We start from the raw sequence: 17,384 nt of genomic DNA, 5'->3' as shown, positions 1-17,384 counted from the left end.
GGCTTTTGTTTGTTGGGAGCTTTTTGATTACTGCTGCAATTTCACTAAATGTAATCTGTCTATTCAGATTCTCTGATTCTTCCTGGATTATTTTTTTCAGGAAGACTGTATGTTTCTAGGAATTTATCTATTTCTTTCAAATTGTCCAGTTATTTAGCATATAGTTGTTTGCAATATTTTCTTACAATCCAACAACGTAACAGGTGTGCTAAAGCAAAGAAATATGGCCCAAATGAAAGAACAGATCAAAACTCCAAAAATAGAACTAAGCAATGAATAGATAGCCAACCTATCAGATGCACAGTTCAAAACACTGGTAATCTGGATGCTCACTGAATTGGTTGAGTAGGTTGCAAAATGAAGGAAAAAGCAAAGGCTACGCAAAGTGAAATAAAGAAAAAGTTACAGGGCACCAACAGTAAAGGGAAAGAAATCAGGACTCAAATCAATGATTGGGAGCAGAAGGAAGAGATAAACATTCAACCAGAACAAAATGAAGAAACCAGAATTCAGAAGAATGAGGAGAGGCATAGGAACTTCTGGGACAACTTTAAACATTTCAACATCCAAATCACAGAGGTGCCAGAAGGAGGAGAAGAAGAAGAGCAAGAAATTAAAAACTTATTTGAACAAATAATGAAGGAGAACTTTCCCAATCTGGCGAAGGAAATTGACTTCCAGGAAACCCAGGAAGCTCAGAGAGTCCCAAAGAAGTTGGACCCAAGGAAATACACCAAAACACATCATAATTGCATTACCCAAGATGAAAGATAAGGAGAGAATCTTAAAAGCAGCAAGAGAAAAGGAGATAGTTACCTACAAAGGAGTTCCCATAAGACTATCAGCTGATTTCTCAAAAGAAACCTTGCAGGCAAGAAGGGACTAGAAAGAAGTATTCAAAGTCATGAAAGACAAGGACCTACATCCAAGATTACTCTATCCAGCAAAGCTATCATTTAGAATGTAAGGGCAGGGGCAGATAAAGTGCTTCCCAGATAAGGTAAAGTTACAGGAGTTTGTCATCACCAAGCCCATATTATATGAAATGTTAAAGGTACTTATCTAAGAAAAAGATGAAGATCAGAAACTATGAACAGTAAAATGATAACAAACTCACAGCTACCAACAACTGAACCTAAAACCAAAAACAAACTAAGCAAACAACTACAACAGGAACAGAATCGCAGAAATGGAGATCAGAGGTGGGGAGTGGGGAGAATGTGAGAAAAGGTACAGAGAATAAGAAGCATAAACAGTAGGTACAAAATAGAAATGGGGGGGGGTAGGTTAAGAGTAGTACTGGAAATGGAGAAGCCAAAGAACTTCTGTGTACAACCCATGGATGTGAACTAAGGTGGGGGGGTGGGGGTTAGAGAGAAATAAAGGGGAGAAGAGAAAAAATTTTTAAAAATTTTCTTACAATTATTTCTTTGGTGTCAGTTACTTTCATTTCTGATTTTTTATTTATTTGGGTTCTCTTTCTTGATGAGTCTGTTAAAAGTTTATCAACCTTGTTTATCTTAAAAAAAAAAAAACAGCTCTTGGGTTCATTGATCTTCTGGATTGTTTGTTTTAGTTTCTATGTCATTTATTTCCACTCTAATCTTGATTATTTCCTCTATTCTCCCCATTTTGGACTTTATTGTTCTTTTTCAAGTTCCTTTAAGTGTAAAGTTAGATTGTTTATTTGAACTTTTTCTTATTTCTTAAGGTAGTCCTGTAATGCTATGAATTTCCCTCTTAGGACTGCTTTCTCTGTGTTCCACAGGTTTTGGGTTGTGTTGTCATTTTCATTTGTTTCAAGGTATCTTTTGATTCCTTTCTTGATCTCATTGTTGACTCATTCATTGTTTAATAACATGTTATTTAGTTTCCATATCTTTTGTGCATTTTTTCAGTTTTCTTGCAATTGATTTCTAGTTTCATAGCATTGTGGTTAGAGGAGATGCTTGATATGATTTCAGTCTTCTTAAATTTAATAAGACTTGTTTTGTGTTCTAACATGTGGTCTATCCTAGAAAATATTCCATGTGTTCCATGTGCACTTGAAAAGAATGTATATTCTGCTCCTTTGGGTTGAAAGGCTCTGAAGATATTAATTAAACCCATTTTATCTAGTATTTATTTATTATTTATCTAGTTATTTAAAGCAGCTGTCTCCTTGTTGATTTTCTTTCTGAAAGATCTACCCATTGAAGTCAATGGGCTGTTAAAATCCGCTACTATGAGTGTAATTTTGTCAGTCTCCTTTTATGTCCATCAAGATTTGCTTTACATATTTAGGTGCTCCTACGTTGGCTGCATAAATGTTTACTAGGGTTATATTCTCTTATTGGATTGTTCCCTTTAACATTATGTAGTGCCCTTCTTTGTCTCCTACTATAGACTCTATTTTAAAGTCTATTTTGTTAGATGTGGGTATTGCTACCCCAGCTTTTTTTCCCTTTCCATTTGCTTGAAATATCTTTCTCCGTCCCTTTACTTTTAGTCTGTGTGTATCTTTCATTCTGAGGTGGGTCTCTTGAAGACAGCATATATATGGGTCTTGTTTTCTTACCTGTGTCTTTTGATTGGAGCATTTAAGCCATTTACATTTAAAGTGATTATTGATAGATACATATTTATTGCCATTTTATTTTTTAACAATTTTCCTCGGGGTTTTTTTTCTTCTTCTTTTTTTTCTCAGTTCAAGTTTAATAGATTACAAAAGATAAAAGGTGATGCCCCACTACTGTACACATCAGTTGGCCTGCTCCATAAGTTCAGGCCATTTCCTCCAGAAAAAAGAAAGGCTGACTTCCCAAACCCTGCAGAAAAGGCCTGTCCTGTCCCATACCACATCTGACCTAAATATAAGATTTTGTGTTTTAAGCATGACAATAGTAAAAGAGGGGTTTTGTTCTCATGGCTGCACACTGCTGCCATGACCCTACAATGGTTTAGTGCTCACTTCTGCTTAGAGAAATATTCTTTGCTCTTCTTGACATCAGGTCCGATGGTATCACTGCCAGGTTTCCAGCCAGCTGAGCACACTTCCCGATGTTTGTCAGTGAACCAGAAAACCTGAATGAGTCTCAGAGCCTCTTCCACAGATCGGCCAATAGGTACATCGTTTATGGTGATCTGGCAAAGGATACCATTTCCATCAATGATAAACAGGCCTCTGAATAAGATGCCTTCATCAGCCTTTAAGATCCCATAGTCCTGAGCAGTGGTGCACCTGGGGTCTAACACGAAGTGAACGTTCAAGGATCCCAGTCCTCCTTGTTTCCAGGGTGCGTTAATCTATGCAGGTGACAAGTGAGAGTCCACAGAAGCACCAATCGCTTGGCAGTTGAGTTTCATAAATTCTTCCACACTATCACTGAAAGCAGTGATCTCCTTGGGGCACACAAAGATAAAGTCAAGAGGATAAAAAGAACACTACCACATATTTTCCTCTAGTCAGATAGGCTGATATGTTTGAACTGACCATCTGGCATAACAGCTGTAGCTTTGAAGTTAGGGGCATGGTGCCCAATTTTAACATTTCCTGAAGACTCACAAACTTATTCTTAAAGTAAGCCCTTTAACATTTGTTGCAATATTGGTTTGGTGGTAACAAATTCCTTTAGCTTTTTCTTGTCTGAGAAGCTCTTTATTTCTCCTTCAATTTTAAATGATAGCCTTGTTGGGGATAGTAGGCTAGGTTGTAGGTCCTTGCTTTTCATCATCTTGAATATTTCATACCAATCCCTTCTGGCCTGAAATGCTTATGTTCAGAAATTGTGTGACAGTCTTATGGGAGCTCCATCATAGGTAACAAACTGCTTTCTCTTGCAGCTTTTAAGATGTGCTGTCTTTAAGCTTTGCCATTTTAATCCTATGATGTGTCTAGGTGTGGGCCCATTTGGGTCCATCTTGTCTGTGCTTCCTGGACTTACGTCTTTCTCCTTTACCACGTTAGGGAAGTTTTTGGTCATTATTTCTTCAAATAGGTTCTCAAGCCCTTGCTTACTCCCTTCTCCTTCCAGTATCCCATAATGCTGGCGTTGTTATGCTTCATGTTGCCCCAAAGGTCCCTTAAACTCTCCTAATTTTTTAAATTCTTTTTTCTTTTTGCTGCTCTGCCTGGGTGTTTTTGTTTGTTTTTTTGTTTTTTGTTTTTTGTTTACCTTGTCTTCCAAATCGCTAATTCAGTCCTCTGGTTCATCTAACCTACTGTTTATTCTTTCCAGTGTATTATATTATTTCATCTATTGCATTCTTTATTTCTGACTGGTTCTTTTTTATGGTTTCTATGACTTTTGTCATGCTGTTGAGCATCCTTATAATCATTACTTTGAACTCTATATCTGATAAATTGCTTGCCACCATTTCATTTGCTCTTCTTCTGGAGAATACTCTTGTTCTTTCATTTCAGGTCTGTTTCTTTGTCATCCCATTTTAGCTGCATATTTGTGTTTGTTTCTCTGTATTAGGTAGATATGCAAAGACCCTGGGTCAGACCTATGTCAGATGTTGCCTGTGACTGGCCCTGGGCAACCTGATTGTAGCTATCGGTGATCCACAGCTTGTGGCTCCCTCTGCTGGGCCTGGGTGTGTGCAGAAAGAACCAACCTGTGCACCAAGGCTGGCTTTTACCAGTACCCAGGCCCAGGGGAGGGTCAGCTAAAGCCTCAAAGCTTTCAGAGATCTGTCTTCACCTTCAGGCTTTCTGTTAGGCTTAATCCCTGAAAGTGCCTCCAGCTGTACTCCTCAGCAACTGGAAGCTCCACTAGATGGGGTGAGAGGGATTCCTTTGGGTGGGGCTGTTGCTTCCCCCCAGGTTCATACTGTATGGAGGGAAGTGCTCTGCCCGAGAAAGACAGCTTCTGCAGTATGGGAAATGACTGAGGACAGGGATCCTACGCTGACCCTTCAGCTCCGTTTCCAGAGCCACCAACCCCAGACTCTCCTCATATGGCACTAGTCTTTTCTGCCCTCCCTCTGCTGGGCCCAGGGTAAGTTGCTGCAAATGAAATTTTGTGTGTTTGCTTCTTAAGGGGCCCTCTGTGTCTCTAGCCATCTCTTTCTGGCAGATAGAAATCCTGCTGGTTTTCACAGCCAGGTGTTATATGGGTTACTTTCCCAGTTTTAGTGCTCTAAGCTGGGGAGCCCAGCTTGGGGTTTAGACCCCACACTTCTCAGGAGGAACCCTCCCCATCCACTGAACTGTCCTTCCAGAACTTTGGCTGCCACCTGTGGAAGCCCAGCCAGCCCTTTTGTGCCTTCACACATCCTACCAATTGCATTGTGGTGATGTGGTTTCTTCCAGAAGTCATTGGTTATAAGGCTTCTTTCCAGCTAGTGTTCAGTTGGTTATTCAGGATGATTTCTATAATTTAGTTGTAACTCCAGTTTGGTCCTTAGGAGGAGGTTAATGTAGCTTCTACCTACTCTGCTGCCATCTTGAACCCAGTGAAAAGAGTTTTTTAAATCAACAATATTTTAAATAAAAAGTCATAAGTATTATAATTATCCTCAGTTCACTGAGTCCTGTATAATAAATTATTGTTTATTTTGATTACTTGCCAGGATTTCATGAATGCTATTACTTTTTAGAGTTCTGTAATTCTTTATCCATTTTAAAGGTATGATCTGAAAGTTTATTCTCAGAGACCAGTATTTTAGAATGTTAGAGTCCTCTTCATGGATCTTTCTGAAGATGAAACATATTTGCAAAAGTTTCAGTGTAAAATAACGACTGTCTGTAAATGACAAAAAACGGCAAATGGCATGGTTATAGATCTTATTGTAATGCAATTGATAAAGAAATTTGCTTTTCTCTGTAACATAACATTTTAAGATACCAAAGAGATACTACAAATGAAAATAGTATATTAGGACATTTTAGACTCCTGGAGATTTTAATCTCCAGAAACTCATCTTACTAATAAGAATATATGCATATACAGGAAGGAGGGGGTGGGTGGAGATGAAAGAGGGTATAGGGGGATAAATGGTAATGGAAAAAATAATGTAATAAATATATGCATACAAATACAACATATTTTCTTTTACAAAGTTTCCCATGTAATTTTAATATATTACATAGGCCTACTTAGTTTAAAGTTTATTTTATAAAGAGAGAACAAATCTTTGAGGCATTCCAGGGGCCCACTGGGATAACCCAAAGCCATTTCCAGGTAAGAAATGTCTCCTTTTAAAACCTGAACCCTGGGAAGTTTGTCAAAAAATACCCAAAGTTTTGAACACTTGACTAAATAAGATCATAAGTTGTTATGAAGTAATATTTAATTATCCATTTAATCAAAGTGACAAAATATTTTAAAGACAAAACAGAAGTTTATATAATTTTTAGCAAAATTTAGTTCCTACTATTGATATTCAGTTTTCTTATGTAATCAAGTACCTGATTAAGACACTATAAAACAAAATTATTTTGATAAAACACAGAATCTGCTTTCTAGGCAGAAAACTTTTTTACAGTGTCAGTAGCAGACCAATAGTCTTTTTTTAGCAGAGAGAGAAAACCTAATTCTAATTTTGTATCAGCTTACTTTAGATATTTAAATTTACTTGATTAAATTTATTTCAATCTTATTCACCTTGGCCTCATGTAAAATTTACATTCTTAGGATTTCTTTTCCACAAACCTCCCTTTGTGGAAATTTTCCTTTTTACATTTAGGTTTTGTTCTGATTTCCCTCTTTCTTTCCCATTTTGTGAAAACCAGCCTTACTTCAGGACAAAATTACTTTCCCTCAAAAAATAAGTGTACCTTCACACTTATATCTTCTTTACTGAAAAGATATTTTATCCATATTAATTGAAATTCTTAACCCTTAGAAACTTGAGTTTCTAACTACGGCTAAAAAGTAAGCAATCAGCATTCTTATTTGGTAATGACTTAGATATTCCATGAATATCCATCATCTAATTTAGCTAACAAACTTGAAAGTTTCTAGTTACCAAAGAGATTTAGAAAACCATTTTTAAGTACACATATACAATACAATTATTGCTAAAGAGTTAACCAAAAAGAAACATCTTGTACTACTTACATTTAATTTACTTGCTCCTAGCAATTAAGTTTAGATTACTCACGAAAAATTTTTATAATTTTTTTAAAGATTTTATTTATTTTTAGAGAGCAGGGAAGGGAGGGAGAAAAAGAGGGAGAGAAACACCGATATCTGAGAGACACATCGATCGGTTGCCTCCTGCATGGCCCCAGTGGGGTATCTAGCCCCACAACCCAGGCGTGCACCTTGACTTGGAATCAAATTGGCGAACCCTCAGTTCTCAGGCTAAGACTCAGTCCACTGAGCCAGACCAGCCCGGGCAGATTACTTATGAAAATTTTTATCATGCGAAGTTATTTTTCTTGGTAACAAGTTTTGCAACAGGTAATATGAACTTATTTGACTAATAAACCCAGATGGAATAAAAATATTTCATAATGCTGATGATTCTAAAGATATACTTATTTAATCAAACCAAACCCAAAACCTGCTTAAATGTAGAATATTTTCTCAAATCCAGTGATTCTGAAAAGCATTTGGGTTAGTTTCTATTATATTTTTGAGAATTATCATGTAAGTGCTTGTTTGTTGAAGCCAGTTTAACATTACAAATTAGCAGTACCATTCAGCAGTAGAAATATGCTATATCTAGAATATATAGACATACATAAATGCACAGATAAGCATATAGATTACATAGCTTTCATTTTAAAATACTAGCTTTTGTGACCTAGGTACAATGCCAAACTCAGAGGAAAAACTGGAACCAAAGTATGTTTCTGGTAAGATCGACTAAGATTTTGCTTAGATGACCAAAGGTTTGCATGCTGTAAGAATTCCTTTAAACCCCTTTTAAAGTTAATTATGATTAATCAAAGAATGTATTACATTGTATTTGAAAGGCCTGATATCCTCTATTTCAAGGGTGCCCCTTAATGTGAACTGTTGACAAACACAAACAACAGAAAATGGAAAACAAGTGTGCACAATAAAGGTGAAAAATTCAGAAAATAAAAAGATCAGCCTCAGAACACCTGAATTTAAAGTGGCAGATTTTCCTAGAGGAAGATGGTGCTGGGAGGGAGAATGCACAAAGGATGGTGGCTGCCACAGATCTGGAGATGAAGAAGATGGGGGAGGGAAAGAACTCTCAGGTGCCATTTACTTCTTACTTCCAAGCTAATAAACAAAGTACACACAAAATAAGATTAACACACAAATAACACACAAACAAGACAAAATATTGAGTGCTCTCCTATCCAAACCTCAGGTAACCAGAGGCTGTTTCTTCTCTTAAAAGTAAAAAAAAAAAAAAAAAAATTGGTGTCAAGGGAGCCTGGAGCACTATCAGGAGAAGGAGGCTCCCAGCAGCTGAACCTAAATAAAAACCGGTCTCAGTGGCTACTCAGGGTCAGCTGCTAGCGTTCACACTCTTCTTGGGCAGGCAGCCAAGAGACCATCCATCTCCTCATAAGGAGGCAGTGGTGGTGCAGGGGAGAGATAGTTTGAGTTAATAACATATCATGTTCTCTTTCCCTATTTTGCTTAGATTCTGGCAACACTGGCCCCTTCTTAGATTCCTCCTAGCTGCACCATGACCTCACATTGCTTGTAAATCATGTCCTAATGGCAGTCCATTTCTAAAGGATTCATCTCAATGGGCTATCCCAAGGAACCGAACTGGAATTTCTTACTCTCTTAGTTATAAACTCAAATTTTCAAAATATAGACATAGATTTAGAGGCACAACAAACACACTTAACATGGTCTACCAAAAACAAAGAGATAAGTGGGTAGAGTACAACAATCTTGATCCTACCCTCAGACAGAGACCCCCTACTAAATTCGAAATGCAGGTGGCTTTGTCCGAAGGGAAAGAGAGCCCAGCTAGAGAGGAAGGATTACCAACTGCTCACACCAGAGCAACCTGCCCCAGAAATAAAACAAACTGTAGATTAAAGTCCAAAGACATTTCCTCATTCTAAACAAGTTGTCGGCCTTTGGCCCCAGCTCAGGACTCACAGAGGGGAACCCCAGCCGGGCTGGGCTGGCCTGCCATGGGCATCAGCTTGTGGCTGACTTGCCAGATTGTTAGCAAACCCAAGTGTGCCCCACAGTTTAAAAGGCCAAAATTAAAGTGTCAGAGTTTGGAGTAAGGAAAGGTTTATAGATTGCAAAGGTGCCAACCGAGAAGATAGGAGACCTAATAGTGCCTCACATCCATCTTGCTCACTGGACTAGGTTTAGGGTTTTTAAGGGGTAGGGGAATAGGTATGTAGAAGTGCAGGTGGGACAAGTTTTAATTGGAGGACCTTGAAACTTGACCATTTATGGTAAAGGGGCATCAACCCTGGATCTTTCTGGACAATGGACCCCTTGCTTCTAAAAGGGTTCCAAGTGTTCAGATTTTCATTATATCCTTGTTCTTCAGTTCTGTGGCAGGGTGGGGAGCAAAACTTTGGTTCCAGGTGTAGCTGGAGGTCAAAGTTTTCTCCTCTGCCCATGCTTTGGCTGCATGACTTGCAGTTTTGGTCTTTCTCTCAGTAAAGCAATTCAGAATCTTGTTCAATATGATAGGATCATTTTGAGCTGCAATTACAAGTTTATGGTACTGCTTTGCGTAATACTCCTTAAGTCTCCATATAATGGGAAAAAACTATTTTATCACTCAAGTTCCACCTTCATGATTCTTTAAAAACTCCCTTTCTTTAATTAGCTTCATCCTAAGTGACAACATTTGTGAAATCACAAGTGCGATACATTATTTACATCCTTTTATAATAAACATTTTAAAATACGTATATCATCCTTGTGCTAAAATCATCTTTCATATTGACCTTTGGAGACATTGACCTAGAAAATGAAATCTAAGCCCTTGGTTAATGCCAGAGAGCCTTTGCAGTGTGATGCTCCTTCTTTCCCCATCCACATCTGGCTGCTATTCTCTCTGCACCTTACTTCCTGAAATTGAAATCCTAGCAGTTCCCCAACATGTCATTTGGTTATTTCATCTTTCTATGTATGTGCTTGGAGTAGTCATTTCATTCTCTCCTTAGTGAACTTTTTACAGTATTTTGCTGTGTATAATGTGCTCCCTTGTATAGTGCGCACTCATGTTTTTGGCCCAAACTTTCAGGAGAAAAATCTTTTGTTTTAATTTTTTAATCCAATTTTTAATTTATTTATATTGATAAACAAAACCAATTATCATATTCCAGGGTATTATTTTGCATATGGATATCATTATTGCTTTCCAGAGTTATACTTTTTAGGTTTTTTATTTATGCTTATATGTTAAAACAGTTATATAGATACAGAATTAGTACTATTATGTATAATTGCGCACCCTTGTTTTACACTAAAAAATCTTGGGCAAAAAGTGCATATTATATACACCACAAAATATAGTATCCTTTAGAAATCACTGCTCATTTTGAAGTTTTTCCTGAAGGTCACTCTTTCTGTGCCTATATCTACTTCTGTTTTAGCATTTTTCACACTCAAAGGCTACAAGCACTTGAAGCGGGGGCCTAAGTCTTCTCCCTTTGTGTTACCTGTTCCTGGCACAGAACCAGGGCACATAGTAGAGCTAAAAAACATTTGTTGCATTTAGCTGAATACCAGACATTCAACGTTAAAATCAGGTAGGAGAGCCCACAGTCAAAGAAGTAATTCTAATTCCTAAAAGTCTTCAATTATTTCTGTTGCAGTGGTCCATAAATGATACTAGAACTGATCGATCCTAGAGTTGTCTAAGATGAGACCTGTGGAGGAGATGACCCAAATTCTTAACTCCAAAGCCTCTCATTTGACTAGGATTGGTCAATACATATTATTTTGTGACTAACCATGTCTGTTAAATTACTTCCAGAAATCATGTACTTAAAAAGTTGCAAAATGAAACCTGAATCTAAGGAAATAATCCAAAATAGAGAAAAAGCCATATTTAAATATTTTGATGAACATTTTTATTTAAAGCAGCAAAATATTGGAAGCAAATGTCCAACTAAATGGTTAAATAAATTATAGTACATTAAGTTAAAGGACTATATTTCTGATGTTGAAAATGACCATAATTGAGAGGAACATGAAAAAGAGAATACTAAATAATTTTAAGTGGTGAAGCAAAAAGAAAAATTATATTTCTTAGAGATTAAAAGTATTTAAGAAAAATTACATTTCAAAAAACTTGGAGGAAATATATCAAAATTTTACTATTGGTATAGTAAGACGGAGAGATAATGGGTTAGTTTTTTGTTGTTGTTTTTTCTCTTCCAAATTTTCTGAGTTGAGTTCTAAAGGGATGAGCCAATACAAAACCATAAGGAAAAAATAAAGGTACAAGTCCTGGGCTATAGGAAAGTAGCCTGTTCTCTGCCTTACTCACATTTTCCCTCACCAAGTTAAGACTTTCTTTTGTTCAGTCAGGAAGTTTCTATTTCCATAGGGTTCTTGAGACAGGCTCCCACCGAGTCAGGATTGTAACTATCTGAAGTGTCAGCAGAAGTCTGAATAGCTGGTAACCTATCACAGTAAGCACATCTCCATGTTAGGACTTCAGGGTGCATTCCAAGTGTTGTAGGTACCTTGAATCTGAATGAATTGATAAGGGGGGCTTTGTTACCAAATGTGGACCATTGAGAGGGGAGCCCCAGATGCCGTTACCAGAACAACACCCCCCTTTCCTGGGGTCCCTCTGTTCTAGGTCTTTTCTCTGCCGCCCTTAAAAATTATGACTTTCAATGGCAGAGTTTGGTGAAAAGAAAAGATTTATTCAAAAGTTATACAGGTTTTTAATAATGGCTAAATGTCACTGTTAAATCTCAAAATCCCTTTAAAACACCTACCAGCACACAGTCCTGCCTTCCCCTTCTTGACCGGCCAGGCCAGTCAGGGGTACCATCCTGAAGAAGAAAAAAAACAGAAGTCCAGAGATCAGCTAGGCAGGCCTCTCGCTGTTTCCAGCACCATCCACTGCATTGCTGCGATCCCCAGTTCTTAATTCAGAACCACGTGGCACCTTCTCATGGCCCACTAGCATGAGTCCTTTCTCCCCTTTCCTTCCCGCATGGTCTTCCCATTGTTCCCTCCAAGCGTGGAGCAAACCATCTCTGAGCTCTCCTGCACATGTGCTGTAACCAGAGGAACCACCTGCCCAGTTACTTTCTGGGTTTAAGTTACACAAACCTTCCTGGTTAGCCTTGTTGATTTGCAAAATAAACATCTTTGCATATGAGGTTTGAAGCTATCCTGCTGTTACTGACATGCAAAATAACTTAATGGCCCTGCTCCATGTCAGGTTTGAAGCTGGCCTGTTACTGATACACAAAGTAACTCACTGGCCCTGCTCCCTGCCTCCCATCCCCCATGGCAGCCCACTGTGGGTGGGGTGGGAGCATATCTTATATCTTCCTTGGACTCCCCAAGCTCTGGGCCCCTTTACAAATCCTCTTTGTGGGGGCCTAGCTGCACTGTTACAGCTGGAAATAGAACACTACGAAGTTGATAGCTTCTGTGATCAGAAATGTCTGAAAATTTCTGCAGAAGTCAAAAGGACCTATTTTCCTTTGTGGTGCCTTTGGGCACTCACTTCGCCCTGCTCCTCCAGGGCCCTTGAACTGTTCCCTGCTGCCAGGGCATGGCAGTGGTAGCTATGCTCAGTGTGGTAGAGAAATTGGATGGGTGGAACCTGCTGTTACTGTGACCAAGCACTTGTCCTCCTGACCTCCTGTTCCTCTTCATATTCTTTCTCAGTATTTGGCCCTGTCACTCACTCTATTGCACATTTCAGAAACCTGGGATTGGCTCTTGTGTTTTTCTTCTTCCCTCACTCTTTTTATGTAAATAGTCATCTAGTTCTGCTTTGTGCACTTGTAATTTTTTACCTGGGCTACCCCAAAGCCTCCAAACATGGCCCTCCAATCTAGTCTTGGTCACTCCTACTGACTCATATCATGGCCAGATGTGATCATGTCTCTCCTTGTCTAAAATTCTTCAGAGTACTTCAGACGCAATTCACACTAGTTAGCTTAGCGAGAAGGCTTCTCACAGGCCCTAGCCTACATCTCTGCAGCTATCTGTTCCTCCCTCTGCAGCAAAACAACACTGAGCTTCTTGCGGGCCTTAGTTTCATCATTTGTAAAATGGAGATAATAATTAGTATTTAATTTCATAAAGCTGTAATACAGCTGTCAAAACTGTTTCATGCCTTCTTGTTTTTGCACACTGTTTATTTGCCTACAATGCTCTTTCTAGCTGCCTAATTTCCCCTTGTTTAATCAAGATTCAAATCAGAGAAACCCTACCTGAACCCCAGTCTGAGATGGATGCCTCTCCCCTGTGCTCTGACTTCCTGTGCATACGCCACTGGTAGCACTTTTTACATGGAGGAAAATGTCTATCCTTTATCACTCTGTCTCCAGTGCCTGGCTCACCTGCGCTTGATTAAGTTTGCGGGGCAAGGAGAGTCCACCAGACCTGGGCTTAATGCTAACGCTGCTAATAGCTAGTTGGGTGACATTGAGCAAATCATTTCACACTCTCAGTCTCCTGTTTTTCCCAAGGAGGTTGGTTGGAGCAGATAATCCTTGAATTTTGCTTCCATTCCAAAATGACAAGTTTCTGGGTAGAGGAAAAGCAGCAAAATAGTCTGAAAAAATAGAATATGTTGTGATAAAGGATGCACCTCCCCTTACTCTGCTTTTTTTCCTCTCTGTCTTTTAGAGCTCAATGTCTTTTGAGGAACTCTTTTCTGAGGAACATTCTCTCCCCAAATCCTGCTGGAGCAAGGACATGAGACGCCTCTTTGCCCAGTTCAAGAAGAAATGTGAAGATGGCTCCTGGATACCTTTGCCTCTCTATAAAGCAGCTCAAAGTAGTCATGACCTCACAACCTTTTTTTGTGGTAGGAACAGTGACTCTCCCATAAAGAATATTTAAATATCAAATATAAAACCAAGAACAGATTGAAGCACTAGTTACCACTTGAAAAAAGGAAAGAGTATAGTGCAGGGGTTTCTGTATTCTCTAGTTTTATAAGCCAGAAATCTCAATGAATTTTGTGTATTGTGGGGACATATAAAGCTTTTTGCTGAGAATAAGACTGCCTCCCACTGAGGCATCCTCATCACCATTAGCAGGAGTTAACAAAACTCCAGAGAGCCTCCACACCCCCCACAGCCCCATCGCTTCTCTGTCTTAAGGCTGTCATCAGTAATCTCGTTTTACCATTTACCTCAATGTATAGCTCTGCCACCCTAAGAAGTTTAGGACACTTAGGTCACCGCCCCATCACCCAGACTCCTGACTCCCAAGGCAACCTACTGTACCTCCAGTGCACACACATTATACTTCCTGTTCTTCTTTATGTGTTATCTTTTTAATTAAGACTTTTTTTTTTAGCAGTTTCAGGTATACAGAATAATGAACAGAAAATACAGAGTTCTACCCTAGCTTTCCCTATTATTAACACCTTGCATTAGTGTAATACATTTGTTATTGATGAGCCAGTATTGATTTATTATTATTAACTGAAGTTCATACTTTACATTAGGGTTCACTCTTTAAGTTGTACTTCTGTGGGTTTTGACAAATGTATGATGACATATACCTACCATAAAAGTACCATACTGAATAGTATCACTGCCCTAAAAATGCTCTGTGCTTCTCTTGTTCATTCCTCCCTCCTTCCCTCTGAACCCTTGAAAACCATTGATCTTTTTGTCTCCATAGTTTTACCTTTTCCAGAATGCCTTATAGTTGGAATCATTTTCAGATTGTTTTCTTTCACCTAGTAACATGCAGTCATTAAGGTGCATTTGCGTTTTCTTTAATGATTTGTCTCTCACCGCTAGGGAGTAAGGTCCATGTTTTATTTTTACTGTATCTCCAGTGCTTAGAACAGTACGCAGAACATAGGAAGTGCCTTATAAATATTTGTAGAAAGAAGAGAGAAAAAGGAAGGGAAGAAACATACCAGGATACCTGTGTAGGAGGCTCTTTTCCTTACCTAAATAAACTGCCCTCATGGAGAAGATATTCTAGTGTTCGGAGACAAACCATTAAATAAGTAAAACACAAAGCATGTCAGATGGCTGCTGTGGAAAAATAAATGCACCTAATTTTTTTTTTTTTTTTTTTTAAGAAGAACTTTTTAGTCTCTAAAATATGGTGCCAGATCCTTGGGATAGAAATTGAGAGGAATAGTGAACCACCTTCCTTCCTCCCATTGTTTTGCTAAAACAAACAAGAACAACACCAACAACAAAACTCAGAAGTTTAACGTGTATACTTTATATGTGCTTGGGAAAATACCCAGGGAATAGTAACTCCCCAAGGTTGCCTAAGACATCAGTTTAAATACCCCCTTGAGCTAATGACAAAAGAAAGGTATGGGGAGGGGTCGTTGTGGGGAGGTTAGCAGGAAAAGCAGGGAAACAAGGGTAAGGTTTGTTAGGCAGATTTAAATAGGTGTTTTCTCCATTGATAAGGTTCTTCTTATTTAGAGTTATCCTTCTCTTTCTGGTACTGGAAGGGAGACATCCTTACAAATAGAGAAGAATGAATATATATAATTTTATATTTTTTAAAGATTTTATTTTTAGAGAATGGGGAAGGACAGAGAAAGGGAGAGAAACATCAATGCATGAGATAAACATCAATCAGTTGCCTCTCACACATCCCCAGTCAGAGTCTCGGACTGCAACCTAGACTGTGCCCTGGCTGGTAGTCGAGCCAGCGACCTTTCATTTTGCAGGAAAATGCCCAACCCACTGAGCCACACCAGTCAGGCCTATCTCTTCATTTTAGACTCAGCTTGTAAAGACCTTTTAGATTACTTATTTGCAACATCTAGTATTTATTGATTTAGCACAACTGTCTGTTGAGCATCTGTGCTATGCCAAGCATTGTATTCCTGAAACTGACCTGAGTTACACAAATAGGGTCTCGGACCTCATGAAGTTTATACAGGTATTTCTTAAGTTACTCATTACCTTTAAATCCAAACATATCTTTAAGAAGTAGTTTAGGAATTGTGATGGTTTTATAAAAAATGAACTCAAGTAGGCCCTTAATGATACCTGACAATCATTTCATTTTTCTCTCATCTATTTCCTCTCCTGCTCTCCTAGCTGACTATTTCTTACCTTTTCGTGAAGCCTCATTCTGAGCTGATCTTGCCTTCTGTTTCAGTAAGAGAAAAAATAAAAGAATAGAACTCCCAGTCTTCCATTGCCTTATTTAATCCTCCTCTCTGCAGATGTCCTGATGCTGTGCTTTTTCCTGTTTTGAATGAACTGTCCATACTCTTAAGAGAGGCTAAGCATACAATTGTGCACTGTATTCCTACCTTTGGCCTACTTAAGGATGTCCCTTTCTGATAGATATCTCTTATCAACATACAGATGTGCCACAAATGCATTTCTCTTTTCCCAGTCTCTCTTGAACCCACTCCAATCAGACTCTCTCTTACCACTTCATCAAAACTACTCTTGCTGCCATGGCTGATGTGGCTCAGTGGATTGAGCACCAGCCTGCAAACCAAAGGGTTGCCAGTTTGATTCCTAGTCAGGGCACACACCTGGGTTGCAGGCCAGGTCCCCAGTAGGGGGTGCGCAAGAGGCAACCACACATTGGTGTTTCTCTCCCACTCTTTCTCCCTTCCCCTCTCTCTATAAATAAATAAATTTTAAAAATGAAAAAAACTACTCTTGCTGAGGGTACCGGTGACCTTCTATGTTGCTAATCAGTGACCTCTCAACTTTTGGCAAAGTTGATGACTCCCTTCTCCTTGAACTTGGCCTCCAGGACACTGCATTCTCCTATTTCACTGGTCCCTCCTTTTCAGCTTCTTTGGCTGATTCCTCCTTATCCTCACACTGTTAATATTAGGGTACCCTGTGTCTCAGGCCTTAGTCCTCTTTCTCCATACTCCATTGGTAATCTCATTCATTCTCATGTCATTAAAGGCCATCCAAAAGCTGGCAACTTCCTAATTTAATGGTTGAGATTTAGTGTGTGGGTTCAAATTCTGGTTCCATAATTTAAAGCTTTGTGATCCTGGACAAGTTATTTTACCATTACTTGCCTTTGTTTCTTCATGGTACAGTACTTGAATATTTGCTGAAGGAATAAATGAAACAAAAATAAAACTACCTTAACCAAACTACTGACCAGTGTAGCTCAGTTGGTTGAGCTTTGTTCCAAAAAGTGAAAGGTTGCTAGTTCAATTCCTGGTCAGGCACATTCTTGGGTTACAGGTTTGGTCCTGGTTGGGGTGCATACGATGTTTCTCTCTCTCATCAGTGTTTCTCTTCCCTCTCTTTCTCCCTCCATTCCCCTGTCTCTAAAAATAAATAAGTAAAATCTTTAAAAATA

General features: G+C 38.8%; 1 protein-coding gene and 1 pseudogene across 2 annotated transcripts in view; one reads left to right on the top strand and one right to left on the bottom strand.

The window, feature by feature from the left end:
- Window positions 1–17,384, top strand: part of THEM4 (thioesterase superfamily member 4) — a 44,571-nt gene that overhangs the window by 13,634 nt on the left and 13,553 nt on the right. For both annotated transcript variants that reach the window (XM_054563251.1, XM_054563252.1), the window contains exon 2: window positions 13,731–13,911. In XM_054563251.1, the coding sequence (XP_054419226.1) occupies window positions 13,731–13,911 (181 nt within the window). The remainder of the gene's footprint in view (window positions 1–13,730; window positions 13,912–17,384) is intronic.
- LOC129062046 (peroxiredoxin-1-like) lies at window positions 2,939–4,045 on the bottom strand (annotated as a pseudogene).

The sequence above is a fragment of the Pteronotus mesoamericanus genome, unplaced genomic scaffold (assembly GCF_021234165.1).
Source record: "Pteronotus mesoamericanus isolate MK-2021 breed Mesoamerican mustached bat unplaced genomic scaffold, CSHL_Meso_final scaffold_705, whole genome shotgun sequence".
In the NCBI taxonomy this organism is placed as follows: domain Eukaryota; kingdom Metazoa; phylum Chordata; class Mammalia; order Chiroptera; family Mormoopidae; genus Pteronotus; species Pteronotus mesoamericanus.
The sequence above is the reverse complement of the archived record's forward strand: the minus strand, read 5'-3'. Positions and strand labels throughout refer to the sequence as shown.